Source organism: Salarias fasciatus, chromosome 7 (assembly GCF_902148845.1).
Source record: "Salarias fasciatus chromosome 7, fSalaFa1.1, whole genome shotgun sequence".
NCBI lineage: Eukaryota > Metazoa > Chordata > Actinopteri > Blenniiformes > Blenniidae > Salarias > Salarias fasciatus.
In genome coordinates, this window is record NC_043751.1 from 18,633,053 (window position 1) to 18,660,159 (window position 27,107).

General features: G+C 42.5%; 1 protein-coding gene across 2 annotated transcripts in view; it reads right to left on the reverse strand.

The window, feature by feature from the left end:
- slco3a1a (solute carrier organic anion transporter family member 3A1a) overlaps positions 1-15,107 on the reverse strand; it is a 43,716-nt gene extending 28,609 nt beyond the window's left edge. For both annotated transcript variants that reach the window (XM_030096113.1, XM_030096112.1), the window contains exons 1-2: positions 14,473-15,107; positions 6,811-7,267 (exon numbers count right to left, since the gene is read on the reverse strand). In XM_030096113.1, the coding sequence (XP_029951973.1) occupies positions 6,811-7,267; positions 14,473-14,631 (616 nt within the window). In that variant the 5' untranslated portion in view covers positions 14,632-15,107. The remainder of the gene's footprint in view (positions 1-6,810; positions 7,268-14,472) is intronic.
- Positions 15,108-27,107: the final 12,000 nt, after the last annotated feature.

Genomic DNA, 27,107 nt, shown 5'->3' on the forward strand with positions numbered 1-27,107 from the left:
ATGTATTTTCTTTTCATTTTTAGGTGAAAGGCTTTGCCCCGAGTTTCAGTTAAAAGCCAAGTGAGAGTTCACAAGAAATGGCCACATCATCTCGGTTAAAACCACAAGCCTTGAATCGTCTCCGCGACGCAGAGACGACAAACTTTATCATGTTTCAACGTAGAGAGAGTCACTTTCAGTGAATTCCAACAACTGTGATGCGTATGCTTGTGTAAAAGGTATGACGTATACATGATATGCATAGAAGATTAGAAGTTTTTGATGATTACACGTGGAAAATATAGCATAGAATGATGCACAGATGTTTATTGATGACTACTGAGTGAAACAGTTCTCCTCCAGGAACAGTTCTCTTTCACTAAAGCCTGTTGTCATTTCCCAGCTGAAGCCTCTGAAAAATCTCGAACGATAAAAAAAATGGACAAATTTGCACAGTATGTTTTGCCGCATCGCCGCTCTGGGGGCCTGAGAGATGACCTTATTAGAGCGGAGGAAGCAGAACAGACTCCCATCATGTGACTCCTTCTGCTGCTGGGCAAAGTTGCTAATCAATCACACTGACTTGCAGTGTGAAGTGTGGAGCCTCCCTCTGCTCTGCACGGCGACAGCTTTTCTCCTCTCTGACTCTTCTGCGCGGTGCCATGCTCAGAGTATTTGGGGATAATTGCTGATTAGCAGAGAGACAGCATGTTGTCGACCAGTTGGATACAAGATAATCTGGTGTCCGCTGCCCTCTCGACCCTCTAGGACCAGACTGAGAGTAACTAAGTAGGAGGTGAGCGCTTCATCCGGGCCTATGGCTCCATGCAGACGTCTCGCTGTCATTTGGCAGACTTTTGCGTCCGGTGACACGGCGCACGCGGCTCATTACGGTGATACGGATAAACGGCCCTTGTTTGATGAGCGTTTTCTGCGACGACATTTATCATCTTGAGATGAACCAAACGGGTGTTGCTAGGCAAACTCAGCATGCAGCTTATTGCGGGGACGGAAAAACCCATTTAGAATCTAATCCTTCAAGATGACATTAACATGCGCTGAGTTTAAGTAGCTTATATAAACGCCCTGCTGCAGCAACTGTTTGGAGTCGGAGCATTTTAGCAGGAATGTTGACAAGTCTCTCGAGGATCCCTCCGAGACCTTTGTCACTGCAACTCCTGCGATCGGTTTTCCTCGCCAAGTCTGAAGTTAAATCTATTCCTCCAGAGCTGAAATGAATATAGAATAATGAAATTTGTCATCAGAGAATGCTACATATGTAGGTTTCACTCCAGTGAAAGAGCCTGCAAAAGCATGAAAACATAAAAACTGTCATTGGGAGAAAAGTCTCGAGGCTTTAAAGACTATTTTTATGCTGAGCCACGTGTCCATCTTTTTTTTATGTTGTGGCTGAAGATGCTGTGAAACAGTTAGCCACATCTTCGAGTTCTGCAGTTTGGATCAAAGAGAGAGGGAGGAGAGTTAAAAGCACATGTCTCCTGCAGGCACTCACACCAGTGTGTGTCCACCAATAAAAAAGCAGAGGCATTTCACACAGTGCATGCTCAGGCTGCTGTCTGTCACCGCTGAACGACGCTGTAAAGTCCAGCTGAAATCTTGACGACACACTTCTGTCTGCAGGCAAAACCTACGCTGAGTTAAAGATGTATTTATTAAAATGCGGACAGACATGCTCCGACAGAATTTAAGCCTTGGAGCAGTCGAACTTGTAGATGTCGTTCATTAAAAAGATTAGCCGGTAACGTGTGTCAGAGAAAGAACAAAAGAACAAAGAAAGCAATTTATGGTATCGAACAGGAAAAACCGGGACCGTTTTTTTTTTTTTTTTTTTTTAATGCTAACTTGCCAGCAAAACGACATGTTTGAATCTTGATATGTGAAAAGCGCCTACACGAGTATGACATGTCTTTGTTGACAAAGGAAAAGACTCTTTTAAACATTTTAAGGACAGCTAAATTCTTTTTTTAAGATACTGTCAAGATTGTCACAGTGCTAATTGGACAGACAGTATTTGCTAACTCGGGGCAACGACAACATGTACAGAGTTCAGCCTGTAATAGGATGTGGGTCTTTTATTCCCCTCTCTGCTGATATATTTTTATCTTTAGTGGGGGTAAACTCAACCCCCCCCCCATCATGAATAAAGCTACTTCACCATATATGTTCTCATGGCAGAAGGAGCTTGTTGGGTCATAGTTTTAAAATACATCTTAGTTCATTTGAAGGGGAAAAACATCCACATTTCACCCACACTCAGGTAAATCTGGTGTGAGTGAGTTGTCACTATGAGCCCTCCCTCATGTCACTGTGGACATACAACATCTCTCCATTAACATTTGCAAAAACCATCAGAACATCAAATATCAAATATGTCAGAACAAGAAATCATCAAATTACCTCAATCACCTAACATTGTTTCCATCGTATTTTAAATTATTCTGTCATTTCAGAGCATTGTCAATACAAGACTTTGTTACAGATTCAAATTTGAAAAGTGACTGAAAAATCAAAACCAAACAGAAGAAATTCAACAGCTCTATGAATGATACATTAATTACATTTTGTTTTAATGTCTTCAAAGAAATTCTCTGCTAATATTTGCATGCTTCCACACCACACTGAAATAGTACATGTGGGAATTAATATATGTTTAAATCTTGAAAGTCGATGTGAGGAATACTATGGAACGCTACAAAAATAGATTTAACTCTTCTATTAACTCTGTGCACTTTGTGCATCCATTATGCAAAAAGTTCACGTGTAGAAATCTGAGGGATTTCACAGAAGGAGCCCTGACCTGATGTGATTAATTGATGCCATACTTTCACTCTTCCCATACATGCACTGTCCTGCTGGCACCACATACTTTACATTACAGTTTAATGAAGGAATCCTTGGCTGTTTAAAAGCTTCTCAAACCTAGAAAGGCAGCTGGGTGAAGTCCGCAGCGTGTGCTGCTTGCTCAAACCTCAGCTCTAAGCCGTTCAGTGTGTGTCCTGGACGGTGTATTTATGCAGTCGGGGGTCCAGTGGGAAGAGCCAGAATTAGCAGTGGATAGTGAAAGGTCATAGAGCAGTGGGAATGCAGATCCTGTTGACGCAATCTGTCCAATCATATTTATTTCCTTTGGCCCGCGGTAAGTGCCTACGTCTGGAATTGGGAAGCGGTCCAATAAAACTTCATCCCAAACAGGGTGATGTCTGGCTGTGTTTTTAAAGTTTGATGACGGTGGCAAAGGCACTCGATCTGGTTTCTTGAGAATGCTGAACAGCTTCCTTTTAAGACGAGCATGTCGCACTTATGCGGAGGAATCTAAACAGTGACAGTGAACACGTCTCGTCCGAAAAGAAGAGACAAAAAGCCCTGTGAGGACTCACGGCAGTGTGTTTTGGAGTTGTTCAAACAGTAGTGAGACACTGTCTGCAGCAGCACGCACAATAAAGTCGAGCAGCCGGAGCCTTTGGAGGAGTTGTTTTTCACAGGCCCGTGTGGTATGCATGTGCGTCCCGGCCCACTCAGACCCACCTCATGGCTGGCTGGTTGGCATTCCTGCTTCACTCTGTAATTATGGCTCTTCTCCAGGCCTCTCGGCTATGCACTCTGAGCGCCACTGCACTGTTGCAGGGCGGGACCTGCCTCCTTCAAAGGCGCACACTTTTTCACCTGTGCATTTTACTGAGACTCTAATTTTAACGATCTCTCATCGCTGGGTGAAAAAAAAAAAAAAATGCTCTGATAACAGCAGCAGCAGGCGTCGGGTTGTGTTGAGGTACAAAACAGCCTCAGGTACATTCATAGGCACACATCTTTAATCGGGGTTAACTGCTGCATATTTGACCCGGTAAGGACCTTAAAACCATAACATACTGCACAAAACAAACATAAACAAAACTTCTGCTTCAAACACTCAGGCACAGCATGTCGCAAAGGGTTGTTATTTGGCCATGTGACAATGAGACCGCACCATAAGCAGAGGAAGTTTTACTGCAGGTGCTAATACGACAAGTCTGTCTGGAGCTGGGTTCAATTTCAGCTCGTAGGCTTGAAAGGTGTTTCCTCTCAGATTTCTGGCAGATCCTCCTATAAACCTTTCTGAAATAACTTAAAAAAACATGGCGGGAATCGGCAGCGGTTGCAGTGGTTATCACGCTGTGCTTCAAGGTGAGAGTATCCCCGGTTCAAGTCCAGTTAGACCTCCCAGCGTGTAGTTTGCATGTTCTCCCTGGTCATATATGGATTTTACTGGGTAATAGACTTTCATGTATTTGATGCCTGTAGGTGTAAATCTGAGAGTGTGTGAGTGTCTGCTTCTTTGTTTTGCCTCGTGGTTTACAGGTAACCTCTCCAGGGTGTTTCCTGATGATAAACTAATTCACTGTGACTCTGATCTGGTTTAAGCAATATTGAAGATCGATGGATGGATTAATTCTATTGCACTGTGCAAAAATTTTAACCAGGTGTGGGAAGTATGCTGTAACTTAAAACAGCAACGCACAGCACTTTGCACTTTAAAAAAAGACCGCCCTGTGATGGTGCTGTGGCCTCTTCATATATGTCAAAAGAAATGAAAAATGTGCAACAAGAGAAAGAAACCAGAGCTTAAATAAAAAAGCCTGTTCAGAAATAGAAGACGTGGCCAAATGTTTGCTGATTTCCGGGTAAATGTTACAAAACAATACTTTGCTTCAGTGCTACAACAATGTTGATGCTGACGTAAGATGATGAATAATCCAAATACAAGCAGTATATGAAAGGAAATCTCTGAGAAATTTAGACAATCTCTGCCATTCATGCAAGCTGGGGGCACATGACATGCCTGCAGCAGAAGGATTAGGACGATCAGCTGAGCACGACTCAATACCACATTGTTCCTCGCTGCTCACCGCTTGTTTTCCTCCAACTCTCCTTGCAGCTTATCGGAGGACGACAGAGCCAAATCTCCCTGGCCCCTTATGGCAGCCAAACTTCAGTCATTCGCAGTCCACTTCCCAACGCAAACCACTAACAAGCCACGGCACAACGCTGCAGAACTGTCAAAGCCTTTTTCATGGCACTGTGTCAGGATCTTTATTGCTTCCAACAATGCTCAAGGTGCTTTTAGTAAAAAGAAAACAGCTCATGTACGGGACAAATAAACACAATGACTGGCAATTAAGAAAAATCTGCTTTGGGCCTGAGATTACAGAGCACACTGACGCCTTTGTTCGCAGGTCACATCTGTGCTTGAGTGACAAAAGGCAACCACACAGCACGCTGCTGTGTGGATGCATCAGGAAGGGTGTGTGCCAGCCTGAACTCATCCTACATTCAGCCTCTCATTGTCTCTGCTCTGCACTGATAACAAACATCGCACACTGTGCAGACACATCTCATCCACTCCATCAAAGCTCCATGCGGCAGTCTGGACAACAAACTAAAGGCCCAGTGAAAACAAGGAAAGCTTCAATCGCACAGGTTTGATGCTGTGGTTCACAAGTTTACAAGCTTCTCACAGTAACTTGGGATTTTTCAGATATTGGGAAACTTTGGAAATGAGCCTGGGATGGAAATGGGCTAGTATAGAATCCCTGACGTTTAAGATCAGTGGTGCTATTCTTACCCTCAACAGAACCGACTGGTAGCTCCGGCAGCTTAACTTTTGGCATCTATACTTCAACTTTCACTCATTTTATGAAATCTAGAAAATGTTTAATCTAACAAGGAGCTGTGAAAGTGAATCATTATGAAGGCCCTTAGGACTTCTGCACTACGACAGTCTAAACACAGAGCAGATTAATCATCTGTAACATCCACAGCAAAACACACAGCGATAATATTCAGCTGCCATATTTTTGAAAGCTTAAGTTATATTAGGAAAAAGGGGAGGAAGCACAATTTGACCACAATGAAAATCTAAATAAGTTCAGTTGGTTCATTAAACTGCCATGCTGTAGCAGTGAGGTTAAATTATCACGATGACTAAACAACATATTCTAAGCAAAAAATGTTGTCACATGTGCAGGTAAGTGAATAATCCTAAATTCAGATAGGTCCACAAATAGCGCTTCCCCCTGTATACTGAAATAGCAAACTAGAAATATCACAGCAAAGGCACATCCCCACACAGCCCGCTTGCGTATCCAGATTTCTGCACTGAAAGCACTTTGGATGCACCTTGAAAACCCCAAAGAGCCACATCAGCAGCATCACGCCTTTGAAAGGGGACTGAGCAAAGCAGACGCATTTCAGCCGCAGCTTGGCCACTTCGCCTCTTTAACTTCAGTAATGGAGATTAAAAAGCTCAGAGATGTGCTCACCTAGCACTCACGCCAACGAGCCTCGAGCAAAGGGACGTGCTGCACAACAGAGGCGGACGCACGCACGCCGTGTTGACTCAAACTATGCAAACACCTGACAGTGATGAACAAACACCTCTGGTTGACTTTACACTGGACCAGGTTGAGGTGCTGCTGTCGCAGTACATTCATTTCAGCTGGAATAATCCTTTTTATCACACATTGTTTTTCCATCTTTTTTAAAGTCGAAATAATCCAACCAAAATTCCATTTCAAATTACCGAAAAAAGCTAAGTTGAAAGGCCGAATTAACTCTGTGCCAGGATTTAAATATTAATCTTTTTTGAACATCATCTCTACCAGGAAGGTGCAAACTTCGGTAAAAGATTGATCACTTCTGCGAAATCTCTTCACTGAAACTCATGCAGGAAATTATCATTGCAAATTTGAAATGAACATGGTTAGAATTTGCAAGTTGTGCAAATTTACATGTATATCCCACAACAACGGTAGTCCTACAGACAACTTGACTCACCTATATAGAGCGACGAGTCCTTCTTCTTCACGTGATCATCGATGTAGGAAACCCCCAGAGGCTGCACCGGCGTGGCTCCGATCCCCAGCAGGACCTGGGCCCCGATCAGCAGCAGGTACATCATGTTGGTGTTGGTTCTGTTGGCGCACACGGCGTCCTCGGCCTCCTGGGCCTGCGCGCTGCTGCTGTTGGAGCAAATGTCCCGGCCCACGTCAGTCCTCCACATTTCCCCAATCTCGTACTGTTTGGTCAGAAACTCGGGCAAAGCGGACAGGAAAGCGCCGAGTGCCATGACGATGCCCCCGCAGCCGATCAGCCGGGGCCGATGAGCCTTGGCCCCGAAATAGCTGACGAACAAGATCAGCGCCAGGTTGCCGATCTCAAAGCTGCTGGCTATCACTCCGACGTCGGCGCTCTGCAGGTTGAACCGCCGCTCCAGAGTGGTCAGCACGCTCACCTGAAAACAACAATCATGAAAAGGATTCAGAGGGAAGCGATGATGCTGTGACGGCTTTGAATTTTTCCATAAAAAATTACACCTTTTCTTCACCTACACCAAAATGACTGGCAGCAGCTTTCTCTATTCGCAGCATCCTTATCCTTTCATCAAATCACCCAAAGAACAGAATTTTTCTCATTTGGTTACAAAAAAATGTGAAGTATAATTGTTAATAATAAAACTGACTGGTGTTTTGCACAAAATGTGTCTCTTTAGCACTCAGTGCAGCATTGTGGCGGACCACGAGTAGGTGACTCCACCCAAGAGACACTTTTCCACTACAAACCACCAAACAGATAGTTTCATTACAGCAACCCATGATTGACACCAAAGCCCCACTGTATGAACTAAAAAAAAAAAAAAAATATATATATATATATATATATATATATATATATATATATATATATATATATATATATATATATATATATATATAAATAAACTGACACTAGTAGACATAATTTACACACATCTGTCCCATTGAGAGAAGGAAAAACAAACAAACAAAAAAAACGGACAGGGCATGATAACAGTATGAATACATTAATACCAGGTGGACCTGTAAAGGTATGTGATATAGATCTCATTATCAAACAACGCATTCAGATATAGTTTGTACTCTATTACTTCGGTATAAACAAGGTCGGTGCTGGAATAGATCACATGTATTTTCCTCATCAGTTCCGCTGTTTAAACGACTGTCTTTCCGCTGGAGGGCCCTGAACGATGATCTGCTCAGATGTTCCACGCTGCGGCTCCTCCCTGCCAACAGGCCTCTGTTTCTGTTTAGCGGGGCACAATGACATTTCCTTCAGCAGCTTGCAGTCAATGCGACTCATCACGAGCGCCTCGCTTACACCAGCTGTCATGCACACGAGGGACGGTGCCAACGAGTAACTTCCAGCTGAAGCAAACGCGGTGAAAGGTTGTCTGGCAGGCACGGTTTGTCAGATTCAGCGGTCAGTGATTAAAACTGTTCATATAACTTTATTATCAGGATATGCAAAGAAAGAGAATTAGACTTGTGAGACAGCTGAATGCCATAAAAATCTAAAATCAACTTCATTATATTAGCAATAGCCTATTAAAGGCGAATGGATGTGATAAAGTGCAGTGAGGACGCGTTTGCTTCTGATTTGTGGGAACAGTCCCTTCCTGCGATGTGAACCAGTGTCACAGTAATAATGCTATTTATACATTTGGCACAAAGTGTCCTTGGGAGGGCACCACATTTTTCCATTTCCCTACTGGCTTGTTTAAAAACCTTTGATTGAGCTCTGAAAAAAGGGCAAAGACCCTTAAACATAAACATACTTCTTTTTTTTGGTTCGTCTTTTCATAACAACATCCAGTTTGTGGTTTTGCTTCTTTCCATTGAGCACTCAATTATGTACAATTTTAAATGCACAGTTGGTTCAGGCTTATGAGTTGTTCGAGTACAACGAATTACCACTGTGATGCCGAGAGGCACAGTGCTTCAGGGTGAAATGTGGAAGCGACTCCTCTTTTCCCTGAACGCATACAAGAATCTCACCCCCAACGTGACCTAAAGAGCATCACTTTGTTACAGGACTGCAACACTGACAGCTTTGTCTGGAAAATTCTCATTAAAAACCTACTTAATTTAATTAACAGCAACATATAAGATATACATGAACTTTTACGAGTTGTTTTTTTAACCATCTATAAACACTTTTTCCTACTTAGGGGTCACAGGAAGATGAAGCATATTCAATTGGGCAAAGGAGGAGTGACCCCAAACTAATGTTTTTAGGCTATGGAATTATTGGGATAATGGAATGTCCAGAAAAAAAAAACATGTATGCTCAGGGAGAATATGTAAACTATACAAACAGAAAAACAGGTATTGATTCAAAAAAAAAAAAATCTATGCAAAACAAATTCAGTGCTGAATGACCAATATTCATTGAATATTCATGATGTTCTTAATGTTTTCCCACATCTTGTCACACTCAGAATCTGTCAGTTCACACATAACATCAAAAAAAATACACTACATTTCACTTCACGGAAGGACGAACACAACTTGTCTTGACAAAATTTTTACTGTCTGAAGGCCACCGGAAAAGCTTCAGTGAAATCACTCACTCTCTTGAGTGTCTGTTGAAGGAACGAACACCGTTTTGTTTTAAGGCTCAAACCTCATTGGGTGATTTTTGACAGTAATGGAGAACACTGTTTAACACTGAATCCCAAGATCAATGTGATTAGTTACGTTTTGATCTAGCGACTGTGAAGGCAACGGCATATGATCCACATCATTTTGCCGCCTCTTCAAACCCTTCATTGACCACTTAAACTCAACTGATGCTCAACTCATAGAAACCGTCTTAGAGACCAGTCTCATCGAGGTGGTTTCACAACAGCTTTTTACTGATGTGCAGTGACTCAATAACTCAGTGACTATAGTGACTGTGCAATCTATATGCCAAACACAGCATGACAAAAAAAAAAAATGCAGAATCACTTCACAGGAAGGACCAAACCCTCAGGACTGCACATACATACATCAATCATTGTGAAAGAGAGCTATATCACTTTTTTTCTCTTTCACTGTTAAAGTCAGCGATGCTCACTCATCTTTGTAATGAGAGAGTTGCAGACAGCAGCACTGCTATAATCTGCCTCTGTGAAACTGCCAATAAACTCTCTCTGCAGACAATCATGAACTGACATTCATTTTCACCTTCATTTCTATTTTCTTTGTTTTATTTCCTATATACAGGCTTAAAACTCTAAATTCGGCCAATAGACCCAAACCTTTGTCTCAGACACTTAGGGAATAAAGTTCAACATTGTTATTGTTGTTGCTCATTTTAAACTGCTCCAATTTAGCCGTCTTTGTCACTGAAGATCCTGCTGTTCTTACTCACCTTTGGTCAAGCTGAAACAAACTGTAAGATGACGGTGATGCCATCCAGACCTTGGTGTGCTTCAAACAAGAAAACTGAGCCTGGTCTTGGTACGTCAGTGAATATAGTCCGATACAGGTCGATTAAACAAAGCTTGTAATGAATGTATGCTCGATTTTTTTTGAAAGTTAAGTGCAAAATGAAGGAATTCCAGCTGCTGTCTTCACACTGATACATGTTGGAATGTCCCTGTCAACAAAAACATTATATATTCGTTTTGTCATACAAGTTTAAAAGAAGTTATTTTGACTTTTGGGAGTCTGAAGTGACAGCAGGTCACTCCTGCAGCTGTTCTGACCACAACTGCAGTCATTCCTTCACAATGGATCAAAGCGCGAGGAGGATGATTGTTCCTGTCGGAGTCCTTCAGTGAAGTCCAGTGAATGGAAAACTTCAGACTGAGTCAGGACATTTCTGCCCTTTAGGTGGCTCTTTCTCACAAATGCGAGCGCATTGGATGGGTTGCAGTCATGCCCGGCTGGCTCCGCCCGCCATACGATCATGGACATTGTGTCATTATGCTTTTAGAGACAACACCAACCTGTTGACACTGCAGCTTTAGCCTCACACAGATATTATCACTGCGATTGAGTGCAGGAGCACAGGGAGGAGAGTCATCATTATCCAATCCAATCAGATCCCATCCTGTTATTGAGGGAGGTAAGTGACCGTGTGTGACTGACAGCTTGTGCAGCAGAAACCCTTGGGATGATTTATGTTCCCGTGCACAGGATCAACATGTTTGTGCTCTCCCTTTCTGGCTTTGCCATAAAGCTTTCCAGGCGGATTTAAACCAGCTCAAATTATATAGGAAAAACTGAGTAGAATGCATACCGGCCGTCAGCCACAGCCACGTTTTACCCTAAATCACAACCCAGGGCTCTGGAAATATTTAATCTGTTGCACGGCAACAAAACAAACCTTGTCATGCAGCTTGTCATACTCCCCGACGCAGGAGCGAGCCTTGTATGAGCACAAGGAATCCACACACAGACAGAATTCAGGGGTCCAGGCACTGTGCGTATGGACATAGATAACACAGCATGAGGCTGTATTATCAGCAGGCGGAAAGAAAAAAGCTGCTCACTGCTGACATTCACTTCAGGACATTAAGGTTTAGTACTAATGTGAAAGAGCTGGAATTGTGCTATTTGTGAAGGCACAGCAGTTGTTTATACGTAAAGTATCAGCTATTTAGAATAATTTCCTCTCAGTTTTATGAGGTGTGTCTCACTGATGGTTGACTGAAGATACCTAAATGTACCTTAACTGCACCGAATGAGATCTCACTGCTTCTAATCATAAGCACACTAAAAATTAAGCTATGCACGTCACTGATAAAGACAAGTGGGACTGAAACAAAAGTTTTCAATATGTGTTTTTTGTTCTCTCCGTAGCACCCACGTATTAATTACCCTAAAGACTGACTGACGCCCATACAAAATTACGCATTTGTTCCATGTGTGGTTAACAGAAGATGACAAGACTGTGTTTGCTGAACAGATCTGGCCATTCCCTCCTGACTCAGTGTGACCTCAGTTTGACAGGTTTGCAAAGCTAAAACGACCGCAGCCAGGTTCAGGTGTCACACTTTGCAGCTCAAGATCTGAAGGGTCAGACTTAAAAAAAACAAAAAAACAGGTGCTGCTATAACTAAAAGAATCTCAAACCTCCCTGGTGCATGTGGATAAGTTATATAAAATACAAATATTAGGATTTCATATTTCTCATGTACCATTCAGTCTCTGAGTCAACTATATTGATGAACCCAATACAAAAATTGAACATCTCCTTTATTAAAATTAGCATCACATGATCTAATTCGGATTTCAGTGTATAGCCTAAACTTTGTAACATTTTCATTTTCAAACTACTGAATGTATGTGTGTGTTCCTGTCTCACTGGGTTTGACCTTTAATGGACTGGTGATCTGCCCAAGGATTACCCTGCCTTTGCTTATAGTCAGCTGGGATCAACTCCAATCTCTAGCAACCCTGAACTGGTTATAAACCAGTACAGAAAATAGATCTATAGATACAATTCAGTTATCAGAGTTAGTGTTTTCATGCCGGCTGTAAAATTTCTGGCCCAACATTGACAATGAAAACAGAGTTTCAGCTCATCCTTCCACTGTGGCATTGTCACCGAAGCTCAGTGAATGCCTGAAAATAGAAAAGAAGCAGGAAGACATCAGGTCCACTGACAGACACCTGAGCCTCCGCCGTATGTATCCGTGCAGGTTAAAAGTCGAGCCGCTAAATCAGGGCACGCAGCACTTTGCTAAGTGTCTTGTACAGTAAGCTGCTCACAGAAAGCAACGAGGCCATGATAGTCCACTTTTGTCACTTCGCTGCCAGCAAACACTCTTAAGTGCCATCATCCAATCAGAGATGCCACAGTCGCTCAAGCAGGTCGACAGCAGTTCATCAGATTGTCACTGCGCCAGGACCTAATGTCCTCCTGTAAATTCATTCTGCTGCTCTGACAGACAAAGGCAGGACGAAAAAGCTACCATATGTTTGTTCGTGTCTTGCATGTTCCTCTCACTTCCAGGTGTGTAGCTTCAACTGCTGTTTGAACAGATGTCCAAAACCGAAAGGATGCCATACATCAAAACTGCCACTTTCAGTTGAAAAGCAACCGAAAGTTCCTCTTCCTTGTTTTTTTAAAAACTGACTTTGAGTGGTGCCAGCGTGCCGTGCCGCTGCTCCGCGCTGCAGGATGCTTGATGCTCAGCAGGTCCAGTAACTGGGAAGATAAGATGTTCCACTCCAAATATGGCTAAGGCATTTAGCAAAGGATTTAGTCTATTAATTGGGAATGAGCTGAGGAATCAGCAAGAATCTGGGAGAATAAACATTGCTAATGTCGAAACTAAATGTTCACAGTGGTTGCCTGAGGCTGAAACGCTCCTCAGGGATGCTTTGAGGAATATTTCAGGGCACTTCAGGGAGCTTTGTTGCAACAACTAAAAAAAAGTCTATATTAAGAGTTGCTGTGAGCACTCAATTTTTTTCTGTTTTGCTATTCTTCATCGCAACAGTATTAGGAACGCATATATTTATCAATCAAAATAAGTGATTAGAAAGGTATTTGCCATACTGCACTAATCTGCTGTAAATGTGAGTCAAAGCGAAAGTGAAAATATGTAAAACTAAACCATCAGGAAACAAAGAGACAGAGAACCGACGTGACCTTAAACTAAACAACATTTTGTGTTGTAATTATCAATTGCTGCTGCAAGATATTAACATTATAAATACAACTGCTAATCAGACATGCTTTAAAGACAGGTAATGTGAGGAAGTTTCACTCCTTCTCTGCGTTATATACAAACATATGGAAAGACATTTTCATGTAGACAGGGATTTTCAAAGTGTGGGAGGTTTGAATGAGACAGTCAACCCCCAGCTCTCACACTGAACATGCTTTGTCTCACACCATGAAGTGTTTTTTTGATCGACTGTCTGGCTCCTTTATCTTTTTCAAATCACAAGAACATATATATTGTTATTGTAACATTTCTTGGGATGTGGTATCATTACAGAGTGCAATTGGAATTGCCATACCTGCCACATTTATGATTTTGTAGTCTTGGGAGCATTGGGTTTGTGTCTTAACTGACATTTAGACTTGAATTTGGAAGATAACATCCTTCTACATATGTAGAAATTAAATACTGTTCTGGCTTTGAATACATTCATTGGACACTGCTATATTGGGGTTTGAGTCTGATGTAAAAAGCAATATTTTTATAGTTAAAAAAAAACCACACAAATTTACTACTGATGGGATCAATCTGAAAAGCACCATCCACACTAATTGGACTATTTTAAGTTAGATATCTCGAATTTTTTAGACATAGCATGCAACTTACCAAAATGTTCCACTAATGAGACTTAATGGGAGGGAGGTTTTGACCTTGAATGACATCTTGGTGTGAAACAGTTTTTATTATAACCCTCCTGAAGATGATAAGATCAAAATACATTCGATGCTAAAAAAAGAGAGCCTTGGTAACTCCTGCACGGCCGGATTGAGTTGTGCCACATCACAGATGAATTAGTTACACCAGGTAAACACATGGAGATGTTCTCATTGCAGTGGCAAACAGGGGACAGCAGCATGAAAAGTGTCCTGCGGGCTGGAAGGTCTGTGTGTGTGTGTCCTGTCTCTGCCTGTTCGGCTCTGAGCAGAAAGAACAGCAGAAACCCCGAGAGGACTCACCAGGTACGCTCCGACGGTGCCCTGCGCCAGCATGAGGGCGCATTCCGATATCAAGAATATCTTGATATTCGAGAAGCAGGAGGACTTTTTGCGGGGACCGTCTCCTTGCAGCATGTCCCCGCCGCTCCGGTTCGAGTCCCGGTGCTTCTTCACCTGCATGGCTGCCCCCCCTGTCTCTCCCACTGCACGGCCAGGCGAAGCGGAGCGGAGCGGAGCTCACAGGAGGACGAGCCGCGGGGAGAGAGGCGAAAAAGAAGAAGAAGGAGACACCGTGGCAGGTACAGTGTTTCGCTTTCTGAACCTCCTCCCCGAAGGCTACATCCGCCGCGCTGCTTTTCTCCGGAGTCAACGAATTGAAGCTTCTCTACATCCAAACTCCGCGGGGCTCAGTCCGTCGGACGGCTGCGCCTACACATCGCCTCCCGGCCGGGGCGCCGGGACCAGCGAACTCCCTGAAGGTGTCGGCGAAGGCACGAGAGGAGGACGCGCGCTTCTGTCAACTAGCATGTTTCCGCCGCGGAGAGCTGGGCGAGCGCGGCGGCAGGTGAGGGTGGCGCTTGAAGGGCTCCTCCGCTCCTTCCTCCGCTTCTCCTGTGAAACTCTCGCCGCTCCGGACCGTCACGGTCCTCAACGGCTCAGCGCGTGCTGCGTGTCCCCGCGCTCCCTCCTCCCGCTCCCCCCGCCTCCTCTGTGAGCACGTGCACGGCCCTAGAGGCGCTGCAGCATCACAACTTTCCTCAACTTCAAACAACACTACTCAGTGTGTGTGTGTGTGTGTGTGTGTGTGTGTGTGTGTGTGTGTGTGTGTGTGTGTTTGTTTGCAAAAACAAAAAGAACACAAGCTCAACTTGAACAGAAATGATGCCTTCCAAGTTCTACTTCATGAAATTCATCCCTATAACCTTCAAACTTGTGGCCCAGCAGCAAAGTGGCAAAGACAACTCTATATAAAGGAGAAGTGCCCTCATATGTCCGATAATGGCATCCCAGACCCACAGAAAGAAAATAAATAGATTCTACCAATCAATCATACAGCTGATATCAGCAGTGTAGCAGTAAATGTATGAATGTCTTCTGCAGTTCACTCGAGGTCTTCTGGACTCAGTGTAATGGCCTCTTTGAAGGCTGAGGACCACTGCTTTGATCACCAAATGTATGGAGAGAGTTTCTGTGAAGAGCGGAAACTTTAATTATTAAATAGATAATAATGAGAGAGAAAGCAAACAATAATGATATTATAAACAGAAATTCAATTATTACGTAATCTTTAGTATGTCCTGCTCCAACTGATGGAGGCTTCATGTAGACAGAAAGAAAGGATGGCAGCAAGACGCTCTGTTAGTGCAGCAGCTGTACCTGACTGCAGAGAGATGAACTCAAACATCTTTCTTCCTACACTGTTTTTGCCTCAATATATCACAGCACAAGTGGGGACTGAGTGGTAATATCCATGGTCTCATCTGTCTGGACTGATTAAAAAGAAAAATCACTGCTGTGGCTTCAGTATGAATCTTTTCTATTGCAACAGACAATATACAGTCCAGTAGTTCTTTCTGTACAGTCTATTAAGTTCCCTTTAATAGTGACATTGTCACTGGCATTACTAACCACATATCCATCCAACTTCAGGTGTAACTTCATCCTGCATGTGGTGGGCCAGTGCCCTGCCCTGGGTGTACTCTGCACTTACCAATAGCTACCTGACTGTAGCACCCAGTGGTATATATAGGTATAGGACATGCATGGACGAGTTCTTAGATCAGTCATTTTGAAATTGTGGGCACCTGAAAGGATGAAGCCATCAGAACCGAGGAAGCTACATGTCAGCAGAGATACATTTTATTTTTAATTCGTGCAAGAAAACACAGCTGAACACCTAGAGTAGGGTTGACGGTTGAGGTCCATTAGGCTAGATACTCTTTGGTGAATGTTTGCAGAGTCAGATTTGATTCAGAATAAAGTGACTTCATACTTCAGTTTTGAAAAGAGAGAACACTTGAGACTCGATGGACCAAAATGGTACTCAAAGTTCAGTCAAAGATCCCTTGCAATTTTAATATAGTCCAAATCAGTTACATAACAAAATGACATCTCTCTACAACAAAAAACACTAAACCGGATAGGCTTCTCAGAGGTTACTCAACATGCTTTTTTATAGCTAAAAATATCTTCTTTTTTTTTTTTTTTTTTGGACAATCAGTGGCAGGAAGATAACTTGAAACTCTCTTGAATCAAATATTGTTAGGAAAAAAAATGCCTTTTCTGCATCAAAACTAACAACACAATAACCTTACAAATCAATCAATCAATCAATAAATAAATGAATAGCTCCTATGTTTGAAAAAAATCCAGGTCTAACAAAAGGTCTCCTGCTGCTTTTTTTATGCAAAATGTTTTTGTCTAAAAAACTAAAAATATCTGTATTTGTCTCTTGTCTTCTTTCATGATTCTTGCTGTCAACACGAGTTCTCACTGACACAGGTGTGCCTCTTCTGCAAACGGCGCCCTCCACCCCCCATTCGCCTCATGTTTTGGCGTTTTGTGGGCAGATTAGACGCAATGCTACTCCGACGTCTGCTCCCTGTTTGTGAGCGTAATATCTGCCCACGAGGCAGCCTCCTAGGGATTATGTCACCCACAACAAAGTACAGTAGTAATTCTGTGCAAAGCCTCAGTCAGCTTAATTACATGTTTAGTAAGTTCTTGAAAAACAGTCAGAAGTAGATATATTCATGAAGTTACAAAACAGACACTTGGATGGACTGGACAGCATAGAGGGTGTTTGGTCACTCTGATGGAGAAGGGATTGATCTTTAAAAAAACCAACCAACCACTGAAGGTTAAAAAGTAAACCCACATTAACATTTTTGACAGCAAAACTTTAACAGAAAAGGTGTGGATTCATGCATCAGCAAAGAATAAGAAGCAGTCGCAGCGAGGAATTGGGTTAAAACTTGACTTCAAGCGTGAGAAGCCTGATTTGAATCTCAGCCGCTGCAGGAAATGCAACTTGCTTAGCAACTATCAAAGCCCGCAGTGCCAGTTGTGACGGCTCGCTGTGTTGGAAACAGACACAACTAACACTGTTACTATTACTACTGTATCAGTTGGCGACTGAATCAAAACATGCATTCAGTCATGCGACGCGATTTGACCTAATTCCTCATGCGGCTGCAACATGGCCGTGTCAGTCAAGCCAGCCATGACCCATAAAATATTTCTTTAATGCCCGGTAACTGTTCGTGCGTCCATCTTCTCTACCTGCTTTATCCACAGAATTACGAGAGTTGATCCCTCCCCCAGCCGTCGCAGTGCATATTATCATACTCACGGCCAGAACACTGAAATGAGTGGAATGAGCTAATTAACTCAGAAATGACTTTTCTTTTGCGGTGTTTTTCCAAAGCACAGACTCAGTATTACACTGACAGTGAATAAACATTCAAGCCAAGGTCATTGGCTTATTCTCCTCATTCTGTAGCCTACATATGGCTTTTGATGTCTGGTTAAGAGCTCAGACTATTCCGCCATTTCAAAGCTGCCGCATAGTATTACCCACTTCCAGAAGCCAGGTGAAATGTTTTGGAAGAGAAAGACATGTAAAACATGTAGAACAGCAGGTCGCCAGAATGACAAACTGTTTTGTAATTAGTTTTTGCAGTCGGTGCTCACGCCGTACGAGCTGGCATCAAACAGCTGAGATGTGAGCCGTCTTTAAATCACCTGTGCAGGTGAGGCCTTTGGCGATGGGAGCAGATTTCAGGGCAACATGATGTCAACCAACAATGTGCTTAGTTGCAAATCCTGTTTGTAAGCCTTGTTTTAACATTGCTGACTAATATGTCTGTAATATGTTGTTGTTTTCACAATGTCAGAGAAATAATCTCAATCACGCCGATGATCACCGAGCTGTTTTTAACATCGACGAGCTCTGCAAGTCAAATGCTGAAAAGGTGGTGTTACAAATGACATGTCTGTTCCAGTGCAAATAACCTGCAAAGGTTGTATTGCAGCTGTGCAGATTACCTGATCATTTTTGCCCCTGAAACTTTCCTGTGCCTCGCACTCATCCTGCACATTTACATCTCTCATAACATTGCTTATTTAGCCTTCAACATCTCAGTGTTTACTTGCGCTGGCACGTCGCCGCCTCTCAGTAGGAAGTGAACACTGTAATGCAGTTTTTTTATGATTGAGGCATCGGAAACTAAAGCTGTCAGCTTGACTGTCTACGGTTGGCTTTTCCCAGCAGGCTGAGCGTAGGAAGCTGCGTGCAGAAGCGTGGGACGGATCGCTGCGTGGGAGTGCGCTGGTGAGGGGAACGTCTGCGATTCATGATCGTTTGGCTTTGGGCTCCTGCCAGCGGCTCGGTCTGAGAATGAGGAGGCCGGCTTGAATCACAGTCCACTTTTCAATCTCGCTCCCATCGTTTATGGTTCTCGTTGTGCTTCTGCTTCTCTTCTGCTCTGAGGAAGTGAGACAGAGTCCATTTCAGGTACTCTGGGTGTACTGTGGGATCTACATCGGCGGAGTCACACACTGTGACCTCTTCATATGTCCCCGGTGTGAATCTGGGTTGAACTTGGCTGGCTTTCTCTGGATGGATGGCTGCACTGTAAAAGACTGCACCGTCAGAATTTTATATATAATAAATTTATAATATTTTACTTTTTTCATTCAGTTTTCACTGCTACAATATTATAAGTTAAACATTATGCTGCTGTTAATAGTTGATATCTGACTGATATGTGATACAGTGAAGTGAAAAAACACCCAAAAAAAATCAAAAATAGATACTCAAACTATTTTTGTTTATCATGGTTCAAAACATTAAAATACATCATACATCATACCAGTAATCTAAAAATAAACCAAATGCATGTCATTGAGACCACATGCTTTGTATATGCACAGCTTTGATATGTTCAATTAGAAAAAGACCCATTTCGCAGTTCAGCCATCACCGGCTCATCTCTTTGACCTTTTGCATTACCCTGTGCTGCTACTTCGTCCAAATCTGTGGATACATCCGACTTAAATTCTTCTTAAGTCTTGCAGTTTTCAAACACTCGTTTATCATCCTGCTGAGTCCTCTACTCTTCATCGTCACATTGTGTGGTTACATTGCAGCATGACCACTGCGCTATACCTCATCCCATCATTAGAGAACAAATGAAAACAGGAAAATCCAATAATGAATGTTGGAAACACAGAGCACACTTCACTATTCATCCCATATAATTGTTAAAGGATTGAGAGCTTGATAAACTCCATTTTTACAAATGGAAAATACAATTAAAGCCTTACAATACAATGTACAGCAATGACATTATGATATGAGATTATTGTGGACATTTTAATTCTTATGAAGATGAAGCACAGTGGCGTATTGTAAAATTTTAGATTTTCTTTATATATTTTATTTGCAGTATTAAAACTTTTACAGTTTGAGTGATATATGGTCAGACAATGATCTGTATGGACCATGATTGTTTATTTACATGAGCGGGTTTGTTTTTTTGGGGGGTACATATTTAAAAACCAATACAACTTAATAAAAAAAAAAAAAAGTGTATTTGCCTTTCACGATTAAAGTCAAAGTGAGTGGAATGATGAAAAAAGGGCATTAAAGGGGCAAAAGTGTCAATGTTGTCTTTAAATAACATTTTGGCTGAAATCTGTTTCAAGAAACATTAAGAAAATGAAATCAATGTTAGAATGAACAGAAGTCAAGAACATCTTCTTGTTTAAGTATCACTCTGTTTGAGTCATGCTACATTAAAAATAAATTAGAGATAATGACATAAAGGCAGCTGGATATTTTTCTCCCAGTGAAAAGAAACATGGAGCAGCAGCGTGGAATCCACCCTGCAGGCTGTATTTTACTGCGAGGAGGAAGGTTTCTAAGTCCTGTCATTACTGTAAGGCATTAGCTTAGAAAGGCTTAAAAAAGCAGCAGAAACCCCCAAATGGTGCTTTTTTCGGTTTATTTATTTATTTGTTTTTCAAAATCTAGTCTATAATAATAGTTAAAACACAATTTATGTATGTTTTTTTTGGATGATGGAACAAGCTCAGACAGGCCATGGGAATGCAGTTATTTATAGGAGTTTTCCCCAATTAGACTGGTTTGGACAAAGACTGACGGAGAGAAAATATTCGGCTTGAGTCGGTGTCACGAAATGCAATAACTGTTACACGATAGGAAGAAAGGATTCTGTCACACTTGCATTTTTGTCTTCAGATGTTGGTTTAGGGGTTAGTTATTGTAATATTATTATTACCATTACTGTAATTTTTTTAATGGTGTAATTCATACTAGAATTGTTTGGCCTTTTCCATGACTTGCTGTCAAAATCCCTTTTATTCATGCTGGAAAATGGATGAAAAGTGTGAAATTTTATTGAAGTTATGCCGTCACTTGCTGTTTAAGTGTATCGCTTCAGTCATTTCCAGCTCATTTTTGTACTTCAGAAGAAAAAAAAAAAAATCCAAGTTATTAATGCAGCTCTCAATCCAGAGAACACAAATCTAAAATGTGTGAGATGCATCTTCTGTAAACGCAGCACAAGTTAATCTTGATGACAGCTGTTTGCTGCTGCCCAGGCGCTGGCGCCAGTCTCTGGTGCTCTGTTGTGGAAAACGGGCTGTCTGGAGAGGCCTTCTGCTCCAGCTTTTATGACATTATTGCACAAATTGCAAACTCGTTTCCTCCTGCAGAAGACGCCTGCTTTGCATGGCGGACTGTGGTTATTTTTATTGGCGGATGACGGGGTTTTGATGGTGATTTGGTTACATTTTAACTGCAGATGCGTGTGCGTGACAGCATGCGGAGAGGCAGTGGATAAGTGTCCATGTGAGTGCACCGATGTTTACGTAAAGTAAACGTGCGGGGACATGAGTCAGGTAGTAACAGGCCGAGGGTGGAGACGGCTCGGACTGGTGCCAGGAATGTATGAATGGACAAGGCTGCGGAGTATTGTTCTGCTCTCCGAAACAGCCGCTATTTATAGGATTTGGAAAAGGGTGGACTGTGGAAAAGAAGCCCAACCCATCAGCCGTGAGACAGTGGGAAAGTTGAAGGAGTCTAAGGAATGACTGGTTGTACAATAACAATATTGTACGGTGATTTTCCTGTTTATCTTTGAGGGGGGAAACATTCCCGCACTGCCTATTTTTTCACAAGGGAAGGATTAAACTTTAATAAATACTATATAAACATAAGATCTTTACTTTTTTGTTCCATATTCATTTCATCACCGTCAGAATGATGTCCATCCCTTCTTGTTTGTGCCCTGGGATGATGATCAATCACTGGCTTATTACTTAGAATACGATTTTTTTTCAGAACATGAATTTTCATGAAAATAAATTCATGAGCATATAATGTAGATTAAAAAGGATTTCCTTGCTGTGAAGGGTTTTTCCTTCATGTTTTCTTTTTTGTCTTAGTAGTTCCATGAAAACGTTACCTCCAATGTCTGCTCGGTTAATGACTCACTGATCCTCACGTCTCAAGCAGCCTCTATTTAATAAACACAAACTGTTCCTTGAATGCATCCAGTACAGGATGGCCTGCGATGGAACTCTGATCTGATCTTTTTTTTTTTTTCACCCCTTTGTCCTTTGTGGAGAGTATTTTTCATACAGGTCCTGTGTGGAAAGAGCCAAAAAGCATTACTTTCACAAAGCAAACCCTGTCTCTGATTTTTCATGGTTCACTGCCCGCTTCGGTCCCACACAGGGTTTCACCTCCGGTTAAAATCCCAGGACGGTCTCCCCCGTGCCTGTCTGTTACCCCGCAACTGTCAAAATCGGTTTCTGTCTTTGCGGTAACACTGAAACTTCAAACAAAATCCAGACATGCCCTGCACTCCCGAGCACCTGCGGAGGTCCAGCTTTATTATACAAACCTGATCTGAGAGGGCTGAAAAGCACCGATAGGGAAACTATCACTGAGCGCTCTTCGTGTTATCTGTCCTCTGGTTTCTGAAAATCCCCAGCTCCTCCCTCATTCCACTGTGGGTTTTATTTGAACAGCTCCCGGGGCGTATGGGCAGCGCGCACGGGGGACTTTTTTGCTTACGTTATGAACTTATCAGCAAATTAATTGTGAATCGAGAGTGACTGGGTAAAACACAGCAGTCCATTGACGCTGCAGCGGCTTCATGAAGACGGTATCTGGAGTTTGATAGATGTTTTTCTGTCATGCGAATCGTATTATGTTTTATATTCATTGATAATACACAGCAGTGAACTGTTTCTGTCAGAATGACTGATGCTTTCTTGGTCTGTGCTCTGGAAAATGACTGGGAGAGAGGGAAAAAAAAGCACATTTAAGCAGCGTGCTTCATTTCAGACAATAAATTACATGTAGCTTTTAAATTTGATTTGGAATCAAAATATCTTGGCAGGAAACAGCTGCAGGCCTCGATTTGTCCAAAGTGCAGTGAAAAACAATTCTGAAACTTCAGCACTTGTAAAGCTGGTATGTTGATTTGTTCAGAAGAGTTAAAAGCTTAGCTTATATTAAAAAAAAAAGCACAATCAATTAGATGTTGCCAAGGAAGTGTTTTTTGGTTTTATGCTTGTTTATTTTTTGATTAAGAAAATTGTATCTGTTTCTGACAGGTTCTCCTGCTTCTAAACTCCTGCCAGTAGATCACTTTGATTCAGCCAAGCACGTATGTTGTAGATTTTCTTTCCTACTTCTATGTATTTCTATAACAGAAACCGGTTCTGCATGGTTTTCACAGCATGTTCCCGAAGAGAAGCAGCTTCTCTTTTTTATTCTGGACTCACAGCTGTCTCTTTCAGACCGATGCCCTGTCAGCCTGGCCTCGGGCGCTGCATCATCCAGCCAATCAGAGCGGCTCAGCTGAGCTGGAATTTTACCTGCGGGGAGCTGCCTCCGCAGAGGACAGCGCTCAGGAAAACACGCACACCGCTGGGAGAGCAGTTCTTAGTGGAAACCCTGCTCCTTCAGATGGATTTCCTGCTTTCCTGAACCTGTTTGGCGTGGTGAGCAGGGGCTCCGGCCGAAAGTCGTGTTTTATCTTTCACAAAGCGAAAGAACTATAAGTTAAATTCACAATATTTCTGCTTGTCCTGGTATTATCAGTTTTCAAGATCAAGGTTAAAGTTGTCTTTATTGGCTAGTTGGATGGTGAAGCCTTCCTTCAGCCTGCTGCTCCTGGCCCGGAGACTCTGCCGTCTCCTCCCTGATGAACCAGCAGGTTGAAGGAGGTGTGTGACGGGCGGGTGCGATCACCCGCAATGCAGAAGGGTGTGTGGGTGAGGCGGGTGGATGTCATCAAGGTGACGGGTGAGCCGCAACAGCGATCTTCTCAGATGACCTCGTATGTCATGAAAAGCTTGCTTCTTGTTCTTGTTTATTCATTTATTTATTTATTTTTTACTGTATTCCTGACAGCTGCAGTAAAGCAGCTCCTCTGGAGGAAGCCATGTTGCCATATTAATACTTCTGAAACCGTACAGCAGGAAATTTCACAACAAGTCAGGAGCTTCTGAGAGGTTGCAGAAGCTGATTTGACGTCACTCAAGTTCACTAATCTACATGAAAAACAGCCTTTCTACTGATGAAACGAGCAAACTTCATTGTAATTAACTCTGAAAATAGCCGCACTTCATGCAGCATTGCTTAGCAACAAATAGCATTACCAAATATGCAGTAGTAACATCTACTGATAATTGAGTTTACCTGCATTGTTTAATCTCTGTGTTGAATTATTTGAGTCTCGATAATTTTTGTCATTTATCTACTGATTTTTTGTGAGACGATGGATCAGCTGAGTTCCCAACGCAACATCAGTCCTCATTGTTTTGCGTTACGGTCGAGAGTGTAAGCCCAACAACTGCAGGTCTAATCTCCCGGCTTCCAGCTAAAGTGAGCAAAAGTGAAGCAACTCTCACTTTGTGTCCTCAGACATCAGTGCAGATCTTCGGGGCACATAAATACTGCATGGATGTGAGGACAGTCAAATGGCATTCAATGGGGAGTTAGCGAAATGTCACGAGGCACTTTTTGTGATTGTGTCTCTTCTAAATATAGCCCGCTGCTGTCTGTTCTACATTTTAAACCGTTTCATGCTGCTTCGCCGCTCTCTATTTTTACCCTGTTATCAATAGAGAGGGCGTCGTGCGGATTGAAAATAGAGTAATATCGTCGGCGCCGCTGGGGAGAGGGTGTCAGACACGGCACATATAGAGCGACGCGTTCCACTTCTGTCCCCGCCGTAAATAAAACCAACAGAGACGCGCGCATACCTTGTTACACGGACTTGAAGAGCTCAACGTCAATTCGGTTGACCTTTGTAAATGCGACGCCAAGGAATGCACTGAATTACAGAGGAAACGCGATCCGCCCAGCTGTCGTATTGTTAAAACGTACGGCTGCATTTAGGTCGATGAGGATGTTTCAGACAGCGGGTCGAACCTGCTTCATGCCACAGAAAATCTGCCACGTCGCACCAATTCATTGACATGCAAAGCGGCTGAAACCAGCCGGGCCAGTTGGATGGAATACACACACACACACACACACACACACACACACACACACACACACACACACACACACACACACACACACACACACACACACACACACAAAGAGTCAGCAGAGGCAAATCACTGAACCAGCTGAGCATGGGAAAAAAAAAATCCTAAAGTTTTAAGTTACAGTGGGTCTGGGATGGAAACAATGGTAGGACAGAACAGATCGCCCAGGGGAACCTTTGACAGGACGTTTCTGGCAGACTTGGACCGTTGACGTTTTTTTTGTTTTTTTTCACCCTCACATCGGCCACCATTTGCCTGTCAGAACAATATATGCAAACACGGAGAAGTAGCTCCCGAAGCGAGACGCCACAGTCAAAACGCTATGAAGTCATGGACATGAATGACCTGGAGGGACGGCGCTCACGCTGCTGATTCTTATGAATCTGGTTTCAGAGCTTATTAATGTTGTGAATCATAAATATATATATTTAAAAAAATTACACTGTGAAAACACTGTGTGCTCTCGTATTATCTCTAATAATCCCATGTTCGCCACACTAACTGAGTCTCGGGGGTGAGGGCTTACAGAGATTATCACAGGAATTTTTTGTACACAGTGTAGCTTAAGTTAAGAAGTTTCAGGAAAACAATTCAGGCAATCATAAACAGAAATCACATGCCGGACTTTTACGGTCTGGAGACTGTTACTAAATACAGAAGACATGTTTGTTTATGGCCTGAATCAAGTTTCCAAGTTTCCAGGTATTTTGATTCTGATGTAGCTTTCTTTGTTTTCCCAGATCAAGCTTTTGAAACTAATTTGTGTGACTGTAGATGCATGTGCATTTTTCTGTGTTTGTGCTTTGATGGACAGGTGTGTTAATTGGATGTAAGTCATGAAGATCAGAAACACACATTTGAAAATACTAGAATATTCTATAAAACTGGATGCTTTTTCTTAATTTTCTTGACCGGAGGCCATAATTATCCAGGTCAAACTATTAAAGAGCATCAACAGAGCGGGGAGAGAATATGAGGAAATTTGAGAAGACATCATGCACGAGAGAGAGTATTAGATAAACAGTCAGTTTTAATATACAGATAACAACAGGGAACATGATAGTTCCTGCGTACTCAAATGATAACTGGCCTGAAAAGAACATCGGAGTTCTCCATCTCTCTTTTAACACTGCATTAAAACTGAGCTTCATTCAAAAACGCAAACCCACGATCCCACAAATTAAAGCGGGAAAACTGCGGGAGTAAAAACTCTGCATTTCATAACGCGATTTTTCTGAAAATCTGAATCAACAGAAAGCCTCTAATCTATTTAATTACAGCCTTCTCGCTGTAGCTCAATTTGAACGGGAGCTACAGGGGAACAGACTCATAAATCAGATGTCGCCGTTCTGAACTCAAAGGGGAAGTCAAAGCAGAGCTTTGTTTAGGAAGGGCGAGGTCGTCCGCACCGTGAGGTTTGACGTGCAAAACCAGAACTCTGCAGCACCGACAGCACTGCGTAGTAAACACCGACGCCCTTCTCCAGGCTTCGTCTCATCACTCAGCAGATTCCGTTGCTCATTTTGCCGGAAAGATATTTTAGTCACTGACATTTTGATTGTCCGCGTTTGGCTTGTGGAGGGCTGATAATTCACGTTGAAAAGCTGACTAATTGGGCACCACATCCAAAAGACTCTCTGTCACTGGAGGCCATCCAGAGTTAAGATGATTTCATGGGACTAAAGAGATAATTCACTTGCAGATTTTTTTTTTTTTGCCCAGCACAGCACAAGATATGCATGTGAGTTTTCTGGGCTTAATCATTGCCATTCTTGATTTCAGAGCAAATTTTACCACTTGTTCAGATAAAGTCCGGTTCTAATACTTGATAATATCCTCTGCAAAACCCACCACGTCTTGTCGAGTATGGGAAATACCGCAGCTTTGTATATAATGCAAATCATGACGGACGGTATGGAGGGAAAGTTAAAGACATGAGGTTGAGGTTTTTTTTTTTTCATATGTGTAGGAGAAATGATTGCTGGATATGGGAAAAAAGAGGCTGAGAACAGACAATCTGAGCAAGAGGAGGAAGAAAGTTTGTGAAGAGATTC